The sequence below is a fragment of the Mirounga leonina genome, unplaced genomic scaffold, assembly GCF_011800145.1.
Source record: "Mirounga leonina isolate KUSES-001 unplaced genomic scaffold, KU_Mleo_1.0 Mir_175, whole genome shotgun sequence".
Lineage (NCBI taxonomy): Eukaryota > Metazoa > Chordata > Mammalia > Carnivora > Phocidae > Mirounga > Mirounga leonina.
The window spans coordinates 30549225-30570365 of NW_023270453.1; the positions used below are offsets into that span (position 1 = coordinate 30549225).

Consider the following 21141-nt stretch of genomic DNA (forward strand, 5'->3'; position numbering starts at 1 on the left):
GCACTGGTAACATCCTCAGGACATAGCAGCCCCCCACCCCACACCCTGCCGACAACTCTTCTTCCTAGGTCACCACGTCCCAGCCTCTGAAGCAGGTCAGGGTCCCAGAGGACAGCTTAGCTCTGTCTTTGTGTCTGCCAGCCATCCTGCCAACCAAAACAGCCCTACTGAGAGTGTTGTGCCAGTTATCTGTGGAAACCCATGGCCCACATCCTAGTTGGCTGTTTGTCTCCTTGCTACTCATGCATCTGAATGTAACACAGAAGAGCCCCAGAAGAGTTAACATGTCCCTGAACAAGAGAAGCTGCTTATCAACCCAAATCTGGAAGAGAGCAGGACAGAGTGAAAAGTCGTTATCATGTCTAATTTGCATACTATCACTAATTGCTTAAATAAAGGCGTTGAGGAGCGCCTGGGTGGCTCAGTCGTTAAGCATCTGCCTTTGGCTCAGGTCATGATCCCAGGGTCCTGGGATCGAGCCCCGCATCGGGCTCCCTGCTCCGCGGGAAGCCTGCTTCTCCCTCTCCCACTCCCCCGCTTGTGTCCCCTCTCTCGCTGTCTCTTTGTCAAGTAAATAAATAAAATCTTTAAAAAATAAAAATAAAAAAATAAAGGCGTTGAAAAAAAAAACTCAACTTTGTGATTTTAGGGCCCAGTTTCAATAATTCTTGGGGGGGGGGGGGAAGGACCACACCAAAAAATGAAAGACATCTATATATAAAATGTTTATTACAGGCAATATTGGTCCATACACTACACAATACCAACAGTACAAGTGTAATCTTTCAAAATCATCATTTAAACAGCAAAAGACCAAGAAATAAAATTTGAGTCCAACTGATTATTTTTTCAAAATAGTGTCAATGCACATTATCCTTAGTTCCCTTATTATAGTGAAACATACAAATACAGAAAAATACCCCATTTAACATGTACTAGTGTTAAATGGTTATTTGGCTTAAAATCTGAGTTAAGAAAATCCTTTTTAGCAACCTACGTACAGATAAGTAGCAAACTTTATTATATTAAACAAATTTGTTCCATTTAAAACGTGAAGAATTTCATCCATCATGTCTTCTGACCCCTAGCGCAAGTCTCTACTCTCTCACCATGATGGTTCTTATCTGAAGGACCAACTCAAGGAGTCGTCTTAGACATAACCTTATCCTCTTCCCCAACACACTTCATCCAAAAGTCTGTTCAACAGATGGCAACAGGGTAGCGGTCACTTCGCCATTTGATGCCAATGGTGCCATGAGAGCATGGCCAGACCTGTTAAACAGCGCATTTTCCTACCTACTGTGGGTTGCTGCTCAGGAGGGACGATAGACGCCAATACAAGCAGAAAATCTGCAGCTCCTCTGCTACGTGCCTTAGAACACTTTCAATTTTTCTGGTCAATGCTTTGATTAGGTAACATACATAAAAGCCAGCATATTAGTTTAAATCTTTAAACAAAAAACTATATTTTCCAAAGTCATTATCATTTGGGGCGATTAAGTGATCTTTTCTTGCTTTGTTGAGCTTCATCTTTAGGGCATCCCTTCTTTCTTCCCATTCATGGAGTTCGGCATTCCCGTGTGCAAATTTACAGCCATTCCCTTCTGTGCAGGTGCCCTTCATATACCTGCAGGGCGAGTCAGCGTGGTGAGCGTCCCCGAGTTATTTATACAAACCCAAAAAGTCCGCGCTTCACTAGCTTGGTGATTTGCATAAAACTTTTAGTTCAAAATCTTAAGCCTAGAAAAATGAACATTATATAGCCTTGACATCTACAATGGAAAAAAATAGCCCTTTTAAATGTATTTGGTGAGAAATACTGATTGATGGGGGGAGGAAAGACCGCAGTCCTTCCTGATGCAGGAGAAAGAAATCAGAAGTGACGCTACCTAAAAGATGTCTTCAATAGTTTGGGGTATCACGTGGATCTGAACTGGGAAATTACATACAGACAGTGATTTGACAAAGTGAGGAGCAACTCAAAACTATCTGTTTTTTTTTTGCTAAAACGTTTTCTAAGGCAACTTAAACAAAGGAGCGATAGTAACCTCTTCCTTTGACCTGAGTCGGTTCCATATATGCCCTGGAACAGCCAGGATTCAGAGGCAGTTTCCGAACTGACGAACACCCCCTGCAGGGCACGTTGTGGTTGGCCACTCACCCCTGACAACTCAAAGATGGTTTGGGCAAATTGGAACAAACATACATCTCTCCTCGGTTATCTTAAGACATCTCAACCCCACACGGGCAGGCTAGTCAGTCTTTTCACGTAACCGCAGAAGAGTGAAGAAACGCCCAAGGAGCAACTAACGCTTTGAGCCCCAGTCCAAGCACCCACTCTCAGACCACATCACCCCCAAAACCTCTGCCCACCGCCAGGATGATTGAGCGAGTTGCGTACCTCCGCACTCCCCACGCGGGAGCTTCCGGGGGCTACGTACCTATCACAAATACTAAAATACCCTGTGGGAAAGCGGTGCTGCCAGCAGTACTGGTCGTCCTCGGTGTGAAAAACCTTCTCCTTGTGCTTCTCGGAAGAGATGTGGCCCTGCCACTGCTTCTCGCTGTTACAGTTCTTGCCGCACATCCAGCAGTGGAAGTCCGCCTGAAGTGCATGGGAGACACGCGTCCCATCAGTGGGTGTTGTCTGGGTCCCTCAACGGGCCAAACACGGTTCGGGGAGGGCACCAGGGCTAGAAACCCAGACTCTATTCTCGGGGAGCCCATCTGGGGCGGGGGGGGGGGTGGCGGAGCCGGGCAAGAAGGTAAAGCTCAAAGTCAAGGTCAGAAACAGGACCAAGAAAAGGATCCCAGCACTGGGAGGGGGGCCAGAGCACAGGCAGCAGAGGGCAGTGGTAATGGATTCAGCCAGGTTCCAGCGAGCCTCTGGCTGAGAGGTGACAGGGGCTGGTGTGCAAACAAGGACGTGTGTAGGGAGGACAAGGGGCCAGGTTCACACGAGGACCCTGGGACGGATGAACACTGTGAGGACCAGCAGAGAGGACGGGAAAGCCTGGAGCTCTCCAGCTGCAGAGGGACGAGCAGCCTTGCCATTCAGGGCACATGAAATGAGCTCCTACTATGGGCCAGGACTCGCGCCAGGGACCAGGGAAGCCCAGATGCTGAGAGGACTCGGTCCCCGGGGCACAGACCTACACAGAAGGAACTGTGTTCTCGTCAGTGGAAGACCACCACAGATGCAAGCTGTAAGCATCTGGGCGGTGTTCCCCAAATGCCCTGGGGAAGCATCATTTGCAGTGGGTAAGAACAGATTCCTGGAGACTTCCCATGAGACTGTGACTCGCTATGTCGGGGGTGATGAAGATCTACCTGATTAAACAGCCCAGGTAAATCTCCCAACCCAGCAGGTCCAGGTGACCCTGCTTTGGGAACACAGGAACACACTTGAAAGGTGGCAAGGGAATCAGCACTGTGCCTTGGCAGAGGAGGTGGAGTTCATCCCAGGCACACGCGTGGGGGCAAGGCCAGGCCACAGACGTGACCCGGATCCAGCGGAGTCAATTACAGGGAGGTGCCAAAAAACAAAACAAGAAACAAGGAGCGGGATAACACATGTGCCTATGTCCTCTTTAAAAACACAAGCCAGGCAGAACTATAGCTTAGGAATAAATATGTCAAAGACAGGTACACATAGCCTGGATTTTTGAAATACACACTGGATCTTGCCCCTCAGGGATGGGGGACAAAGGGGGTTCCAACTCTATCTGCAAACATTTTATTTATTTCACAAAAGCAAACACAATGAACTATTAACATGGTGGGCTCAAGAACAGTCATTATACTGTCCTCCTTACTCTTACAAAAACTTTTAAAAGAAAACCCAAACAGTAAAAAACCACAGAGGACTTAAAGTGTCCACAGAACCCTGAGGCAGGGGCCAGACGCTAGCAGGTAAGGAGACAATGCGGGGGGGGGGGGGGGGGGGCCTGTTAGCACCCACATTTCCAGAGCATCTTCTGAGGCCCAGCATCGGCCCAAGTGTCCAGGACCCACCCTACTTCACTTACCCATCACGACCCCCCTCAGGGATGCTCACTAATCTGCCCAGGGCCACAGGCTCATAAGGAGAGGCCCCAGCATTTAGGCTCCAAATTCTCTGGCTCCAAAGTTAGCAAAAGGATCAAGGAAAGGATCTGCTAGAATCGGGGGACTTAAGTTAACGGCCCAAGGCCACCAGAGGGAGGTGGAGAGACCAGAGGAGGGCAGGCAGCCAGCGAGGGTACCAGACTTGAGGGAAAGAGAAAGAAAGGAAAGGCTCCATCAGTGGTGGAAGCGAAGGACTCACGGTAACTTCAGCGTAATCTGTTGGCATGTGAATTTGTTTTCCGTTTTCCTTGTTTGATTGACTGGCACCATCATCACTTTTTTCATTTTTTTGACTCTTTAGCCAGAGTTCATAAAACTGCTCCATATCTTGTACTAAAGAAAAATGAATCACTTTCAGCAGCGGAAATTTAAATACACCACTGAAATACACACAAGATCATGCACACCTTTTGTATCAGTTGGCGTACATTTTTGAGAGGAAAGCGAGACGGCAGAACGGAGACGGATTACATTAGGCGAGGAGAGGGGCCCTGTCCAAGGGGGAGGTAAACCCTCATGACTCTGAACCTAATTCCGGACTGTTGAGAGTGCCAACATTAGCTTTCAAGATGAATTAACTCCCTGCGTGTTTGCAAGACCCTTTGGGGGTGCTGAAAAGTCAGAAACCATTAAAAGGGTATTGCTAAAAAAAAAAAAAAGCACCTCCCACTGCTTCCTGTTGCCCCCAGTAAAACACTCACTATCACCCCCACAACCATATGGGCTACTAAACACGGCTCAGGGGCCTGCAGCGGATACACTCCTGTCTACCAAGAAAGAGCAGAAACTCACTACCACTGGATCGAGATTCTGACCCTGACGGGAGCCCGTCAGTCGAGCCACCGTCCCCGAGGACCCACATGCTGGGGTGCAATTTACAACAGCACAACCGTGACCAGGTCCTCGGCTTCCTACAGTAAGAACAAGTACATTCGGCATGACCATCAAGTGCAAAGCCAGGTTTCTCGGCCTCACTGCTGGGCCAGCTAATTCTCTGCTGTGGGGGGCTGTCCTGTGCATTGCAGGATGTTTAACAGCATTCCTAGACTCTACACACTAGATGCCGGTAGGACACCCCACCCAAGTCATGACAACAAAAACGTCTCCGGACATTGCCAAATGTTCCCAAGGGAGGCGGGTATGTGTGGCAAAATTCATCCCTGGTTGAGAACCACTGTGCTAAAAAAAATCTGGTAATGAGGTTAAGGTCAAAAATCGGCTTTGCTGCCTGCGCAAGTGTTTCTAACAATATGTCATCAGACTAAGATGAGAGGCCACCTAGAAATCCTTCGCCATCCAGACCAGTTGGAGCAGGAATCGCTGCAACAGTCCTGATATGCAAGGACATCTTCAGTAAGGCCCAACAGTATGTCCCTCTCCAAGCAGGACAGCGAGGAGTCCTGTCCACACAGGTCACTGAGTGTGAACACCGGTTAAACACAGCAGGGGACATGCTTCAATCTGATTGGTTCTTGTAATTCAGAGATTGCAGATCTCAAGCAGTTGATAAATTTCCATCAGTTTCCTAGAGATTAAACAACAACGATCCCCGTCCTTGCAGTAAAACCTCTCCGGTCAAAAGTGAAAGGTTGTCTGAGGCTCCTCTCAAAGACTCCCACGATCAACTTGCAGTTTGACCAAGATAAACATTCTCTCCTCGGGCCTCTGCATCTGGGGCTGTTCTACCGGGAAGGCCTCCTTGAGGAAACCTTCAATTCTAACCTGACTTTTCGGGGGTGCCTATTCACAATCGGAGCAGATGGTCTGATCCAGTCAAGAAGGACTGCACTTCCCAGGCCACCTTTTGGGCACACGTCTGTGCCATTCAAATATTCCCATGTATTTGTATCCAGCTCTGACCTAAGCAAACACAGATCAGATGCCAGGCTCACACTCCACTGACAGAATGGCACAATGCAAACTACTTCCTGGGTTCGCGGTGAGTTGGCACATGTACAGAGAGGAAGGAAACTGCCCAGCAAGCTAGATGTCATGGATGTCAAGCCACAGGTAAGACAGCAACTTACTCCCATTCTCCTTCATGTAAGTCCACACTTCCCGCTCCTCAGGACTATGAGCAAAGGAACAGTTCCCAACATATTGACATTTCTTCCCAGAAGCAATATGATTGCACAGCTGTATATAAAAGAAATATGAATATGCTTTAAGAGTACAGTTAGTAAAACTGCCTAATTTTTACATTTAAGCAAAATAAGCGTCATTATCTGTGCTAACGCTGAGTAACACAATTATTACATAAGATTACTTTGAATGAATTCAAACTGACTCTAAGCCCAACATACATGAGATGATATTAAGCTTTCTATCTCAAAATTTTTCAAAAGAAAATCTCCAAAAAAAAAAACAAAGTATGGAACTAGGATATGGAATATTTTCTTATAAGAAAATGTCTACAAACTCCCTTATTCAGAGTACCTGCTTTTAACTCAGCAGAGCATTTGGTCTCCACAATGCAAATCTCTGGCCCCCTCAGTCTGACAGCAACTCCTCTCCCTGCCTAATCCCCATGGAGCCTCCTTGTCAGCTCCTGGGAGGCAGTAAAGAAACTACGGACTACTCCAAAGGTCCTGAACAGTGTCAGGAAAAATCTCAGACATTTAGCTTACTTATAACCCATACTGGTAGCTAACCTCAGCCATCATTCATTCGATATGCATTGTCTGGAGACAATGAATACACGAGCCAGGCCATCCAGTTACGTAGCATTCAAATATTACCTTTTCTGGTTATTTGCATTGTGTTTTTACTAAGTAAATACAATGAAACTGGTAGGAAAATAAGGTGGCAGCGATCAGCAGAATGTAGATGTCTCTAAGAACCACAACTATCAAGAACTAAGAAAACCTCCAGCACCAAGACAGCTCATTCTCAAATATCATCAATATACCTGTCTTAATAGAGCATTCTAGTATAATTAATTGTTAGCTTACTTTGTGTTGCAACAGAGGCTGGCCCCATATATTAGTTTACATAATATCAGATGCTTAGCATCAGTTTTTGCTAAAAATCTAAAAGCAGTCAGCCCTGAATACTGCAGGTTTCCTTCCTTGGGCCAATGTCAACACCCCCCACCCCCAATCCTCTGCATAAAGTGAGAAACCCCAATAAGTTCTTAGGCAGGTATTACTAGGGAAACATTTACCATAGTCTCTCAAAGTTCAATGATAAGGAGCAGGGAGAAGAGAAGATAAAGGAGAAGGCCGGCCACTGTGCTGGGTTTTTACATAACACCATCTCATGTAATCTTCCCTAGGACGTAATTATTCCCATTTACAGATGAGCAAACTGAGGCTGAGTAACTTGACCAGGGCCTTTCTGGCAGACTCTGAAGCCCATTCTCCTTCCACCTCACCATACTGTCTACACACATACACACACAGAGTATTATTTCTTCTTTTAGAAAAAGGATCCCTTAGCAATACCTAGTATGGTAGAAAAAAAAGAGGAAATGAGCTACTGGCACATTGCACGGCAATACAGCACGTCCGAGATTAAAGAATAATCAGTAGTCCCAGCAGCTGAACTAGAATCGTTCTCAGTCGCCTTTGTTTTAACAAAGAATGAGGAGTACACCCATAATCTCCTCTTTTAAAGCCTAAGATATCCACGGTTCCAACAAACCTTCTTCCCCTCCTACAAGGCCCACCAATTCAATCACTCAGATCCCCAAGTCTAAAACCACTGTGGATGAAACACAAACATACCGCCTCCTTCAGAGCCTGACCTCGTAACCTGTGTATGTTTACAAAACGCAAGGTACCCTGGGCAACGGGAAATTAACCTGCCTCTTCCTCAACTCTCTTGGGCAAGTCGGAGAGGGGGCATCATTTCCGAGGGGGCTCTGCAATCCACCTGCTCTGCTTCTCTGGGCAAACAGTTTTCTCCTCTGTCCACCACTGGGGCAGAAAGTTTACTGCCTGTCAATGCTCCAAGTGTCTCTGTTAGCTCACACAATGACACCCCTCCAGACTCGCTCCAGACTGTCTCCCTTGAAGAGTCAAGTCCAGAGCCGGCTCAAGGGATTTGCTTGGACCGTCACCTTCAAGACCACGGAACGCAGCAGAGGGTATGGAGCAGAAACGTGCCACCTTGTGAATGAAATACTACCCCTTCAGTTGGTCTGATACTTTCTAAGGGTTTTGAAGAACGTGTGCCTCGAACACTGACCATTTTTCCTTTGCGTTACTTTTAGAAAATCCTATAAAGTGGGGTATCTTTTAGCTAATATCCATTGCTTGAGTCAAAGAAACTTATCAGTAGCGTTCATAATAACAGAAGGCCTTGAGTTGGATAGCAAAGCCTAGGAATCAAGTTTAAATGAAATCCTCTCCTACTCACTCCCAAAGTAATTCATCTGAAAAATAAGGTAGGTCATGCCCATAACTATTTCTTGACTCCACCGTCTATTTCCTTTCTCCAAGTAACTCATCCAATCCCAGTCAATCTGGAAACTGTCACAGAACCACACATACAAAAGGGGAAGGAAAACAAGAGGACCATTTAAAATTTTGGTATTACGACGAGCATTGAAGTTCCAATCTGAATCACTACTACTTTCTAATGATTTGAAATGCCTAATTAAAAAAAAAAAAGTGGCTTAAAAGTTACGTATGTACATCAAACTGTAAAGGCATTTGTTTCTTTGTGGGGAGAGGACGGATGTTCATCCACTTCTTACGTTCGATGGACATCACTCTCATCGCACGCCGATCTCTGGTCCACCTAAGAAACATGGAGTTCAGAAAAAACAAAGACACACTGGCACAAGGCATAATATAAAGGGACAGGTACAATGTTCGTACCTGAAGGACCAGAGATTTTTTTCTCAACCCTTCTAAAAGAAATGCCTTATGATTCTGTCATTTCCTTTCCTGTTATTTTAACAGACATTCCCTAGGAATCCTGAACAAAGAACTGATCAAATTCAGAGAAGACACTACCAAATTTTGTTGAATTCTTATCTATGAAATCGTAAAAATCTCTTCCCTTTCACTTTGCAATTACTCCTACATTATCTACTTTGCTCTGCTCTCTTCAAAGTCAATCTTTTTTTCTTCTATGTAACATACCCATGTAACAGAGAATTATGAAATAGGCATTGTTTGCACACACTCACACACACACACATACACACTCACACACTACTTACGAATGCCTTGCTTTTGCACTACAATATTTTCTGTTTTTGTCTGGTTCAATGACTTGGCCATTTCTCAGACACTGAGCACACACAAATTTTATCTTCATATTAAGACATCCGGGCATTATTTGATTGCCAAGTACCTGAAACAATTAAAACACAAGTTTACTTTTAAGAGAACACCAGTTTTCTGAGGACAAAATACTGAATTGCCAGGTATTTCTTTTCGCATAATAGCATACAATTTCTGATACTGTCTGGTTTGATGAGTTGACCATTATATACACTATTGGAGACACTGAGTAGATAACTAAATCTCCAATTCTCCACCCAATGCAAGAGAATATGATAGGTGCAGATTACAGACACCAAACCTCAACTTATGAAAGCCAGCTCTGGAGGGTGATAACTAGGATTCTGTGGCTGGGGGTAGGGAGGTAGTGCATAGAGCAGTCCTGCCAGGTGGGAAGCAGAACCACAGACACAGTCTCCCTCCCTCACTCCCAGGATCCCCACAGCCCAAGAACCCAACTGTTTTGCCAATTAAACTGAGTAAGACAACTGTATCCTACAGCCTTGGCAGGCATTACGGGATGCCTATTTTTTTTTCTTTATTACAATCAACTAAAATTTGGGATTCTTTTCACATTAAGTCAGTGAACAGTAAGGATGTAAGTGCACTAGAAGTATAAACTGCATCCGGAGTACCCGGGTGGCTCAGTCGGTTAAGCGTCTGCCTTTGGCTCGGGTCATGGTCCCAGGGCCCTGGGATCGAGTCCCGCGTCGGGCTCCCTGCTCAGCAGGGAGCCTGCTTCTCTCGCTCTCTCTCTGTACCTTCCCCCCCACTCGTGTGCTCTCTCTCTCTCAAATGAATAAATAAAATCTTCTTTTTTAAAAAAGTATAAACTGCATCTGTCAACAAGTGGCATCCACAAGGCCGCTGCAGAAAGGACACCAAACGCAGAAAGTACACAAGAGAAAATACCTGAGCTCCAGGTATGTTCGCTTCCAAATTTTGCCAATATCGTTTAGATTCTTGAGCGATAGCATCATGTGAGATACCTGGGAAATGTACAAGCCTTGCTTTAGGTTCTCCCTCTGTGCATGAACAGTCCACCCATCCAATCACAGACTCGATTCCCTCATTATCCCCCACGTAGCATAATCCGCCACCAAAGATGAATGCACGTCACATCACTCTTTTTCACAACGGAATATTTACAAATACAGCTCTTGGTGTGGTCGGAGGAATCTCTCTTCCTCACAAAAGCACACTACATGCATGAACTCATACCAGCAAGTCACTACATGAGGTTATACTCAAAATAAGCCACTCTAAAAATGAACAGTGACAGCTTAAAGCTAAGGATAAAATCAATAGTTATGTTGCCACATCACGATGACAGAGAAAAGTCTCTGATACTGCTCTGCCAAACCTTGATTGCTTTTGAGGAGACCTTTTTTTTTTTCATTTTTTTATTTTAATTCCAGTAGAGTTCATGTACAGTGTTCTGTTAGTTTCAGGTGTGCAATATAGTGATTAAGCACTTCCATCACCCTGTGCTTATCATGATAAGCATGCTCTTCATCCCCATCACCTATTTCATGTGCCCCCCCCCCACCTGCCCCCTGGTGACCATCAGTGTGGTCTCTAGAGTGAAGAGCCTGTTTCTTGGTTTGTGAGGAGACATTTCTTCATCATGCACAAACCTACCTGTTTCATTTTGTAATATCCAGACTTTAAGTTCTACAAGACTATGCGCATAAAAGCACTCATCTTCCCTTAAACAGCCGTATCGAACCTCATGTCGACATAAATCAAGCTGACACTGACCGTGAAAAGAACGTATTTTGGAGTATTTTACTGTTGTCTCTCGCAAAATGTGGACAAGGCACCTAAGAAACAAACGGAGTGATCTATTATTGTTCTGCCAAAGCCTTTTCAAAAGAAAACAAATAAAAATATATACATACATCAGGTCAAGCTCTAGACTGAAAATACATCTTAAAAATCTTTATCAGAAAAAATAAATCACTTTACACAATTGTTGAATTAAAGGAGGGGGAAGATGACTACACATTAAGCCATAAAATATTTAAATCCATGTCATAAGAAGCTACAAATCAATAATGCTTTTCTGTATTAAACATTAATTTAATAATTCATTTAAAAATTCCCAGCAAAATATACTAATAGACATTTTTAAGTAGTCATCATCTTTCAAAACAGCGACAACAGAAGAACAGGGCTAAGATGCCTGGGGAGATACTACTCTGGTTTTATTTGGATCTAAAAACAGAATCTATTGTGTCACTATAAAAATTAGAAACTACCAACATACTTATTGTCTTCAAACTCATGCTTTGTAACCGGGTGAGAACAAGAAGTAGAATTATCTTTATTTCTTTTACTTATCATTCTAGGCTTATGATCAAAACATTTCTGGAACAGACAGAGAAGAAGAATTACCACAACAACATAATACAAAATAGAACTTTTGTACCATACTTATACACATGCTTATACATTACATACTTCTACTGATTAATATTTAAAATGAGGTTTTTGTATTCTTTTGGATCCTAGTAGTAACTACCGCTGGCTGAGTGAATGCTCCCCATTATGGCCGGACCAGTGCTCAGTATTTTCTACTTCTGGACTTGCAAGTCAGAAACTCTCACCGATTCTACAGTAGAAAATAAGGCTCGGAGACAGTACCTCACAAAGGAATATAAATTCTCCAAGATGCTCTTGGAGAAGTTTGAATACGGTGAGGTTGATTTTTCCATTGCCACCAAAGAAAGCCTCTCTGCTGAACGCTCCTTTCCGCTCCAGCGTCCAGATGTCTATCTCTTCTTGGCAATAAGCAAATGTGCAGTGGCCTGAGTATCTACATTCCTCCTCAGCAGCAACATCTAGAAAGACAGACAATTAAAAGACAGTGAAAACATGGCCACTGTTTTTCCAAAGCGGTGAATATCAAGCATGTTCAGGGCACCATCTGAGTTTCTCGAACAACTCGCGGATAGCTTCAAGCGAGGACGTGCCTCTTACTGCACAGGGATGGCATGGGCTCTAAAACAGCGGCCCAAGAGCCTGAATTATTTCTACTTCGGGCAGGGAAAAGACTGTGATACCCTCACGTACTCCATCTAAGCTTAAAAAATCATGTAAGGACATTCAAAGCGCGTTCAGATGAAGCAATCTGACAAAAATGAATCCACAAAGTTCTCTCAAAAGCAACCTCAAAGAGCAACCTGGTCAAAGCCTTAGTTCAGTGTTCTGACTCTGTTCAGACTAAGTCTCGGAACTTCAAGTGTGAGACGGTTTTCCGTTTGAAACCTGGTCAAAGCCTGTTTCCATAAACATCGAGAAAACACACACTGTGTAAGAAGTTAAAGACAGGGGTGCCTGGGTGGCTCAGATGGTTAAGGAGCTGACCATCGATTTCGGCTCGGGGTCATGGGATTGAGCCCTGTGTTGGGATTTACGCTCAGCGAGAGTCTACTTGAGATTCTCTCTCTCTTTCTCTCTCTCCCCGCTCCTCTGCCCCCCACCCCTGCTCACACCTGCTCGCTCAAATATTAAAAAGTTAAAAACAAAGGTAAAAAAAATAATAAATAATAATAAAAAAATACAAATGTCTCAACCCAAGGAACTTGCAACAATAAACTCTACACACTTTTAGTAACAGTAACACGGGAACCATTAGAATAAATGTAGCAAATCACTTCTCACTTATGTCATGCACGCCAATTAAGTAATTACAGTACATACCTTTACATATATAATAAGGTCCTTCATAATTTGTTTTTGTTGGTCTTGGACGTATTTTTTTCCATGATTTATCGTCAACATTCTTTATTCTACCAATTAAAATATCCTTCTTACATTTATGATCCATATTAGCATGATAAGTGAAATCCATTAACTTCGGGCCTGGAAAAGATGTGAAAAAGGATTGCTCGAAGGCACAAAAAGTAACGTTTCATTTCACAGGCACATTTATAAGCAGATATGAACAGATAGATACTGATTATTACATTGTCACAAAAACCCTATTTTTATAACTCCCAAATGTAAATAAGCTACTGATTTGTGCCTCTTATATGCTATCTGTCAGAGAACACAAAGTTTTATTTGACACCAGGAGCCTTAAAACATACCCTTATTTAACTATGAGGACAGGAATTCTGATGGCTTCTAAAGGTAAAGAACACCATTAAATACGCAACTAAGAAAGAAAATGAATTTGGATCCAGTTTAAGACAAACTGTGTTTCTATCACCAGACTTAGGGGTAAAGATATGAAACAAACCAACAGAAAAGACTTTAATTTTATACACATTACATCAAATATTGGTCTTAGAACGCTTTTTTTCTCGTTCTTGCTTTATTTGAAAATGATCACATTCCTGGGGCACCTGGGTGGCTCAGCAGGTAAAGCGTCTGCCTTCAGCTGAGGTCATGATCTCAGGGTCCTGGGATCAAGCCCCACGTCATTGTGCTCCCTGCTCAGCGGGGAGCTTGCTTCTCCCTCTGCCTCTCCTCCCCCACCCCACTCATTCTCTCTCTTTCTCTCTCAAATAAATAAAATCTTTGAAAAAAAAGATCACATTATTAAACATGTATGTACAATATAAAGAATTTCATAAAAATTTCAGTAAGATCTCAAAAACAGGTAGATGTTCCATTCCATATAATTCTATAAATGAAATCATATCAAATAAGACTAGACTTATCCTATTAGACTCCAAGGGGCCCAAGTCAATAATTGCTGCTTGCTAAGAAAGAACTCAAATAGGGCTGGAAGAATCACAATAGCTGGTGTTTTCCACGCCTATTGACAAATTCCTAAGAACTCTCAGATGGACTAGCTTATTAATACTGTCATCTCCTTTGTTTGGTTCTGACCTGATTTTACAAAACAGATCTGACAAGCTTGTCTCAGTTCATGGGTTCCTTCAAGGGGATGTCGTGGGGTCACTGATGAAGGTGGTTTAGTAAGTGCACTTCCAAAAAAGTTTCCAAAGTCATTTCTGGGATGGCTTGAAATTCCCAGGAAACTCTCAGAAGCAAACAAGGTGCCTGGTCCATTCATCTGCAAGAAGAATAAGAAAAAAACAAAAAACAGGAAAAAAAAAAACAGCCAACAAATATTGCACTATCACTAAAGAAAGAAACAAATTTGTGAAAATACGACATTCTTCATCTGCTGAAATCCGTACTAGTCTGCCCTTGCTGCGCTTCTATTTAAAAAAACGGGTTTCTTTCTGTTTTCCAATCTTTGGGTCTCTAGGCCCCTCCCCCGCTGTCTTTGATCCTCCGTGCAAAGTTGTTAAAAGTAACAGGTAACTGTTCTGCTTCGACAGCACAGCACACGCATTTTATCTGCCCTGATCTCAGCTTTCCTGTGGTTTCTGCTGAGCTAAAGCCTCTTCCACCGTCTGCGACAGACCCAGTCACACACAGAGCATTTATGACCGGATGCTCCAGGAGAGTCTTATTTTACCACTCTTTCCCCCAGCACACGCAAAATGTAAGGGAGACCAGCACCGCCATTCCAGTAAGTCAGTTACTTAAGCAAAAGGCCTCCGTTCACGTTTAAGCGACGACGCATTTACAAAAGAGGAAGTGACACTTACAAGTAAAAGGGAAGAATTACTGCTGCTAAGCGCTGTTCCCTCTCTAGAAGTGGAGGTGGGCAGATCTAAAATAATAAAAACACTTCAACAGACCTTCTCATTCTAATCATGCAACAAGAACATCAGGGCATCAGGGCTCAGGGGCTGACTACGGCTTCCCCGCACTACTCCCCATCCTCACTTGTGACACCCAGACTGGGCAGTGGACTTCCCTCTGGAGACCAAGGGCACACACAACCCTCCGACACACTTATATAAAGAGCTGTTCTCGGAGACGTGAGCTAAAGCAGGGCCTACGGAGCAGGACCAGTTAAAAGGACTAAGAAAATAATTCATACGCCAAATGGGAACAGAGCCTCTCCTTTTCAAACTATGAAGCCGGAACTCGTCACAACATGAAAGAAATTAGTAAGGCGCAATGACTTTCTCTGTCTCAGTCTACCACTCGGTTAATATGCTCTCTGCCCTTCTGTTTCACACTAATTTTAGGGTTTTCAGGTGTCAATCTCTTGAAATCAATCGTTTTGATTTTTCTCCCTTTAACCATGTAACAATGCCTTAGAAAAAATTTGAAGATTGTTAGCATTATTGTTTAAAGTATATATTAAACCTGGAATTACAGAAACAGGAGTCAGACCAAAAACTCAGCAACCCCTTGTAAAAACTAAGGCACCAGGCAGTGACCTCCAGGGATGGAGCCTGAAACAGAAAACTCTAACTCTGTAATCTAATTCTGAACAATTCTGACCCGAAATTAGTCGTAACTAAGTATCTACCTCGTTCAGAATTTAAAAGGATAGCCTGTCTTTATGACTCTCTCAGATGGGGTACTCCTTTCTTGGAGAAAACATTAAAAGTCATTTTGCCCCCCAAAACAATAGACACCCAGCTTAACAAAGTATCTTGTTTAAGAAAACAAACAGAAACGAGTGCCACGTACATCCCTACGTATCCCTATGCTTCCTGAGCTCCGGAATGGCACACAGTTCAGTCCAGGCAAATTAAAACTGAAGACTGAGTTTTTATATTTTCAGCTACCCTGAAAATAATCCAACTCCCTAGAGTTAAATAATTGCCAAACACAGAGTATCTTTTTTTAAAAATTAACTGGGATTATTTACATAAATGGCTCGATTCTTACCTCGCTTGGAATCACTCATTGAAAATGAATTTAAAGAAGAGCAGAAATCTTCTAAGGATGAAGTCAAAGGCGGATACAGCTCGGAGAAGGTTGGTGGAGGAGCATACCTTGCACCAATCGGCAAGGTGCCCAGCAGAGATGCTGAGAAGGGTATGCTGGGGGGGACACTGGCGGCCGGGAGAGCTCCTCTGACTAACGCTGATGGCTAGAAAAGAAAAAAGATTCTATTAAAATCCAGGAAACTCAGTTCCAAGTAGGCCGAACTGCTTTGAACATCAGCATATAGGCACAAACTCTTACGCTGGGTAATTACGTAACAAAGTTGAAATCAAAATCAAGCCTCCATAGAAGAATCTAGGCTACAGAGCTTAGTTCTCTGCAAGCCCACCTTTCAAAAAGGATCAAGGTGTGACGGTCAGTACTATTTCAAGCCAAATGTTACATTCACGTTTCATTTCCCTCTGATTCCTTCCCTTCACCCTACCCTGAGACTCGTAAGAACTGGCTCTATTCCAGAGGAGTAGTGTGGGGGCTGGGGGAGAAGGAAGGTGCTCAAGAGAAGGGAGCTGCAGAAGCCAGACACCCTGGACCATCCTTCTTGGGGATGTGAAATGCACAATCTCACAAAGACAAATGGAACGCTGCCTCTCTCCTCCCCGCTCACTGTGACAATTTACTGACAGCTCCCCCGCCTTGTAAGTACTGAGGAAAGTTACATACTATCTATTTAATTGTTAACCTTTCCAAGATACTTCCTACCATGATGGCCACTGTACAGACCAGGCAACTGGGGTGAAGTAAGTTGCCAAAGACCACAGAGGTGGGAAGATTCAAACCCCGGGGTGCCTGCTTTTTACACTGTACCTCCCCTCTCTCTTTCAGCCACACTGAAACCAGCCCTGAATTGCTCCCACTCTTCCTCCTCCTCCTACTATTGTTGCTGCTGCTATTTCAAGATACTTTATGGCAGGGTCAGTAAACCTTTTCTGCGAAGGGCTAGATGGTAAATATTTTAGGCTTTGCCAACCACAGTCTCTGTTTCAACTATTGGATCGTGTTGCTGCAATAAAAAGGCAGCCCACAGACAATACATAAGTGGATGGTCATGCCTGTGTTCCAACAAAACTTTACTGATGACGCTGAAATATGAATTTCATATCATGTTTTTTTTTTTTTTTAAGATTTTACTTATTTATTTGACAGAGAGAGAGACAGCAAGAGAGGGAACACAAGCAGGGGGAGTGGGAGAGGAAGAAGCAGGCTTCCCGCAGAGCAGGGAGCCCGATGCGGGGCTCGATCCCAGAACCCTAGGATCATGACCTGAGCTGAAGGCAGACGCTTAACCGACTGAGCCACCCAGGCGTCCCATGAATTTCATATCATTTTCATGTGTCACTAGATACTGTTCTTTTTTTTTTCCTTCCAACTATTTAAAAATCTAAGACCCCCATTCTTATGTTGTAGGCCATACAAAAACAAGCCTCAGTCCCGATCTAGCCTGACCTTGGCTTTACAGTTACCCTGAGGTATTATCCCTTAAACTCTTAATCCAAAAGACGTATTTTTCTTTAAATATCAAATGGCTATTCTTTTTCAGAATTTTATTTATTTTTTTAAGGATTTTATTTAGTTAGTTAGTTATTTGAGAGAGAGAGAGAGAGAGAGAGAGAGCATGTGCACACAAGCGACCAGGGCTCCATCCCAGGACCCAGAGATCATGACCCTGAGCTGAAGGCAGATGCTTAACTGACTGAGTCACCCAGGTGCCCCTCTTTTTCAGAATTTTTAACACATCCTTTCCATGCTATGTGATTCCAACAGGTGTTGAGGAAAACTGGGTCATTGCTAGATTAGCATTCCTATTTTATTTAAAAAATAACCACGTGAGCCTGGTACCACCAGAGAAGGACAAAAGTAATTTTTAAGGTAAGAGACCTAAAGTTTAGCCTACAGGTAATGCTGAAAATACAGTTACATGGCAATTTTTAAAAAATTAAGCCTGGGGTGCCTGGGGCACCTGGGTGGCTCAGTTGGTTAAGCGACTGCCTTCGGCTCAGGTCATGATCCTGGAGTCCCTGGATCGAGTCCCGCATCGGGCTCCCTGCTCGGCGGGGAGCCTGCTTCTCCCTCTGACCTTCCCCCCTCTCATGCTCTGTCTGTCTCATTCTCTCTCTCAAATAAATAAAATCTTTAAAAAAAAAAAAATTAAGCCTGGGCGCCTGAGTGGCTCAGCTGGTTAAGCATCCAACTCCTGATTTCGGCTCAGGTCATGATCTCAGGGTTGCGGGACTGAGCCCTGCATTGGTGCTGAGCATGGAGCCTGCTTCAGATTCTCTCTCCCTCTCCCTCTGCCCTTCCCCCACCCAACCTTGCTCACGCTCTCTCTATAAAAATAATAAGAGATAAATAAAAATTAACCCTGGCTTCACAAGAGAGGAGTAATGCTGAAATTTACCATAACAGTTTCATTGGCTTCAGGGGCCGAATCAAGAAGGTCATCTATTTCATCTCCAAGGACCATATCTCCATCATCCAAAAATGCTTCCGGCATAGTGAAGGGGGTCTTCCCTCCGTTTGCCAACACTGTTGATGGCAAAGAGCTCTCTTCCACTTGCAGTGGCAAAATAGAAGTTAAGGGCATAATGGGAACAGAGGCCAGCTCACTTCCGACTTGGTGAGAGAAGCTGGATGTAGGCACAGAGACAACGGGAACGGCTTCCTGCCTCGGAGTTAATAAATCTGTAACACGGATAGAAACGTACTCACTCCTCCTCAGTGTACTCACAGAAGACTAGCATCAAGAGCCCATAACAGAGAAAATGAAGAGCTAGGTGAAAACAGGGAAGCGATTATAAAAGTAAATGGAGAGACGACAGTAAAAGCAGTTCAAACGAGAGGGGGAAAATAATTCTAAAAGTCATTTGTTTTACCCAGGAATAGACATATTCACTTGTGAAAACAAGCATCTTTCTCACAGTGCCCAGGCCCCTTTCTGGCCGGAGCTGTGAGATGCTGGTTGGGCCCCAGGAGGTATTCAATGACCACCTACCGACATCCAGTATTACCAATCCCTTGCCAGCACATCCAGAAGCACAAAGGTAGTTTTCGAAATTATTCTGGCTTTAATACTAACAACCACACGGTAATCTTATTTGACGACACTACGAGACATACAATATCTAAAGCTGGTACTTTCTAGATGAAGAGGACAAGGGAAAACATACCTGGCTCGATATCTTCCACAGAACAGTTCAAAGCCTAGAAATTAAACCAAATAATGGGTCACAGTATTGTCAGGATTCTACGCTACAAGCCATCTGTCAAATCTCATTCTAAGAGAGCAATGCCAAGTTCTCACAGAAAGCTGACTTCCTTCCAGTTAAGATCCAAGAAACAAATGGAATATTCGGTGCCATGTGGCTAAGCAGGGCTAGTCTATCAGCACCACCACTGGCTTTTTTTTTTTTTTAAAGATTTTATTTATTTATTTGACAGAGACAGAGATAGCGAGAGCAGGAACACAAGCAGCGGGAGTGGGAGAGGGAGAAGCAGGCTTCCCGCTGAGCAGGGAGCCCAATGCGGGGCTCGATCCCAGGACCCTAGGATCACGACCTGAGCCGAAGGCAGACGCTTAACGACTGAGCCACCCAGGTGCCCTCCACCACCGCTGGCTTCTGGTAGACACTATTTCACAACGGATACTCAGGAGCATCCCCGTTCCAGAGGGACGAGTCTAGCCACTACTCACTCCCCAACTCACGATGGCATCCTAACAGCTCCAAGAAGACTTACCTTTAAAAAACAACTCATTAACTGTGTTTAACCCAATGACTCCCAAAATTAGTATGCGGCTCTGAGCCACTTTTTCTAATAAAACCTAACATCTACGAACATCCTGGAAAATGCTCCCCTGGACTTCAGGAAATGCTGGGTAAAAGATATTACTTGAGTTGTTTGCTTCTTTTTATAGGACAGGAAGCTCTGGCCAATTATGTGTCTGAGGAACAAAAAGCTCCCAAAAATAGACGCAAACCAAAAATATTAAAAGCAGAACTGCCAATGCTTCTGTTTTTTTTTTTTTAACAAAAAGCTATGAGTCTTACAGAAGTAATCACTTTACCTTGGTAGCCCCATCCCCAGGAACTGCTTTTAATGAGAGCTGAAAGAAAATAAAGACGCTAATTTAAAAAAATTAAGTTAAAAATAGAACTGACTCCAAGTTACAAAACAAAACGAAAATACCTCCTGCAGAGAACTCTGGCTTACCTCGGCCCTGACATACGCTTTTCTTATTTTAAATCCCAATTTCTGTGCTAGTTCTTGAGTCAGTTTTATTACATGTTCATCCTGGGGGTGGGGGGGGGGAGAAGAACAATGAAAATATGATTAATGGAGGCTTGTATTTACTAACTGTGAAGACAAATAGGCAAAACAGCTATAACTCCCCTTCTGTCCAGACACTTGCTTTATGATCACTTCTAACTCAAGCATGCAGACAGCTGGCTGGAAAATGTTAACTCTTTCCATGCCATTTCTCCACCTGGAAGCAAGGAAATGGTTACGATGTAAGCCAACAAACTGAAGTATGAGGTCCATACCTGAGGCACGGCCAAGGAGCACTTCGCTACAGAGTCATAAGCCTCTCTGTATCTTCCTAAATCACTGAGAGCCTTCGATTTCCGGTACAGAGCTTTGCAGTTACTGGCATTTAAACTGAGGACAGCATCACACTCTTCTAAAACTTTATCGTGGAAACCCTGAGATGTAAAACCAAAGAAAGTTAGCCGCAATTCATTTCTTGCACTGATGTCTTCTTGCAAATGCAAACAAACGAAGACCCGGACTATCACCCCCACCCCCTTTTAAACTCTTACGTTCGCGGTATTATTTTTCTAAAACTTATCTTCAAAAAAAAATTTAATTTAAAAAAAATTATCTTCATTATGAAATTTCAAATCCACAAAAGTACATAGAACATCAGTCCCCATGTACCCATCATGCAGGTCAGATAAACGTTAACATCTGGCCATAAAGGCCCCAGATCTTCAAGAAATAAAACTTTTCAGACTCGGCTGATGCCCCAGGC

General features: G+C 43.6%; 1 protein-coding gene across 3 annotated transcripts in view; it reads right to left on the bottom strand.

Moving 5' to 3' along the window:
- Positions 1 to 708: 708 nt before the first annotated feature.
- ZC3H7A (zinc finger CCCH-type containing 7A) overlaps positions 709 to 21141 on the bottom strand; it is a 33568-nt gene continuing 13135 nt past the window's right edge. The window contains exons 5-23 of one of the 3 annotated variants that reach the window (XM_035022290.1): positions 20654 to 20812; positions 20322 to 20402; positions 20176 to 20214; positions 19280 to 19313; positions 18511 to 18794; positions 16056 to 16260; positions 14915 to 14979; positions 14184 to 14370; positions 13047 to 13208; positions 11988 to 12184; positions 11611 to 11711; positions 10983 to 11164; positions 10254 to 10330; positions 9278 to 9411; positions 8745 to 8850; positions 6135 to 6243; positions 4307 to 4440; positions 2442 to 2605; positions 709 to 1627 (exon numbers count right to left, since the gene is read on the bottom strand). In XM_035022290.1, coding sequence (XP_034878181.1) covers positions 1438 to 1627; positions 2442 to 2605; positions 4307 to 4440; positions 6135 to 6243; positions 8745 to 8850; positions 9278 to 9411; positions 10254 to 10330; positions 10983 to 11164; positions 11611 to 11711; positions 11988 to 12184; positions 13047 to 13208; positions 14184 to 14370; positions 14915 to 14979; positions 16056 to 16260; positions 18511 to 18794; positions 19280 to 19313; positions 20176 to 20214; positions 20322 to 20402; positions 20654 to 20812 — 2610 coding nt within the window. In that variant the 3' untranslated portion in view covers positions 709 to 1437. The remainder of the gene's footprint in view (positions 1628 to 2441; positions 2606 to 4306; positions 4441 to 6134; positions 6244 to 8744; positions 8851 to 9277; positions 9412 to 10253; positions 10331 to 10982; positions 11165 to 11610; positions 11712 to 11987; positions 12185 to 13046; positions 13209 to 14183; positions 14371 to 14914; positions 14980 to 16055; positions 16261 to 18510; positions 18795 to 19279; positions 19314 to 20175; positions 20215 to 20321; positions 20403 to 20653; positions 20813 to 21141) is intronic. The other 2 variants (XM_035022291.1, XM_035022292.1) reach the window with 2 other exon arrangements.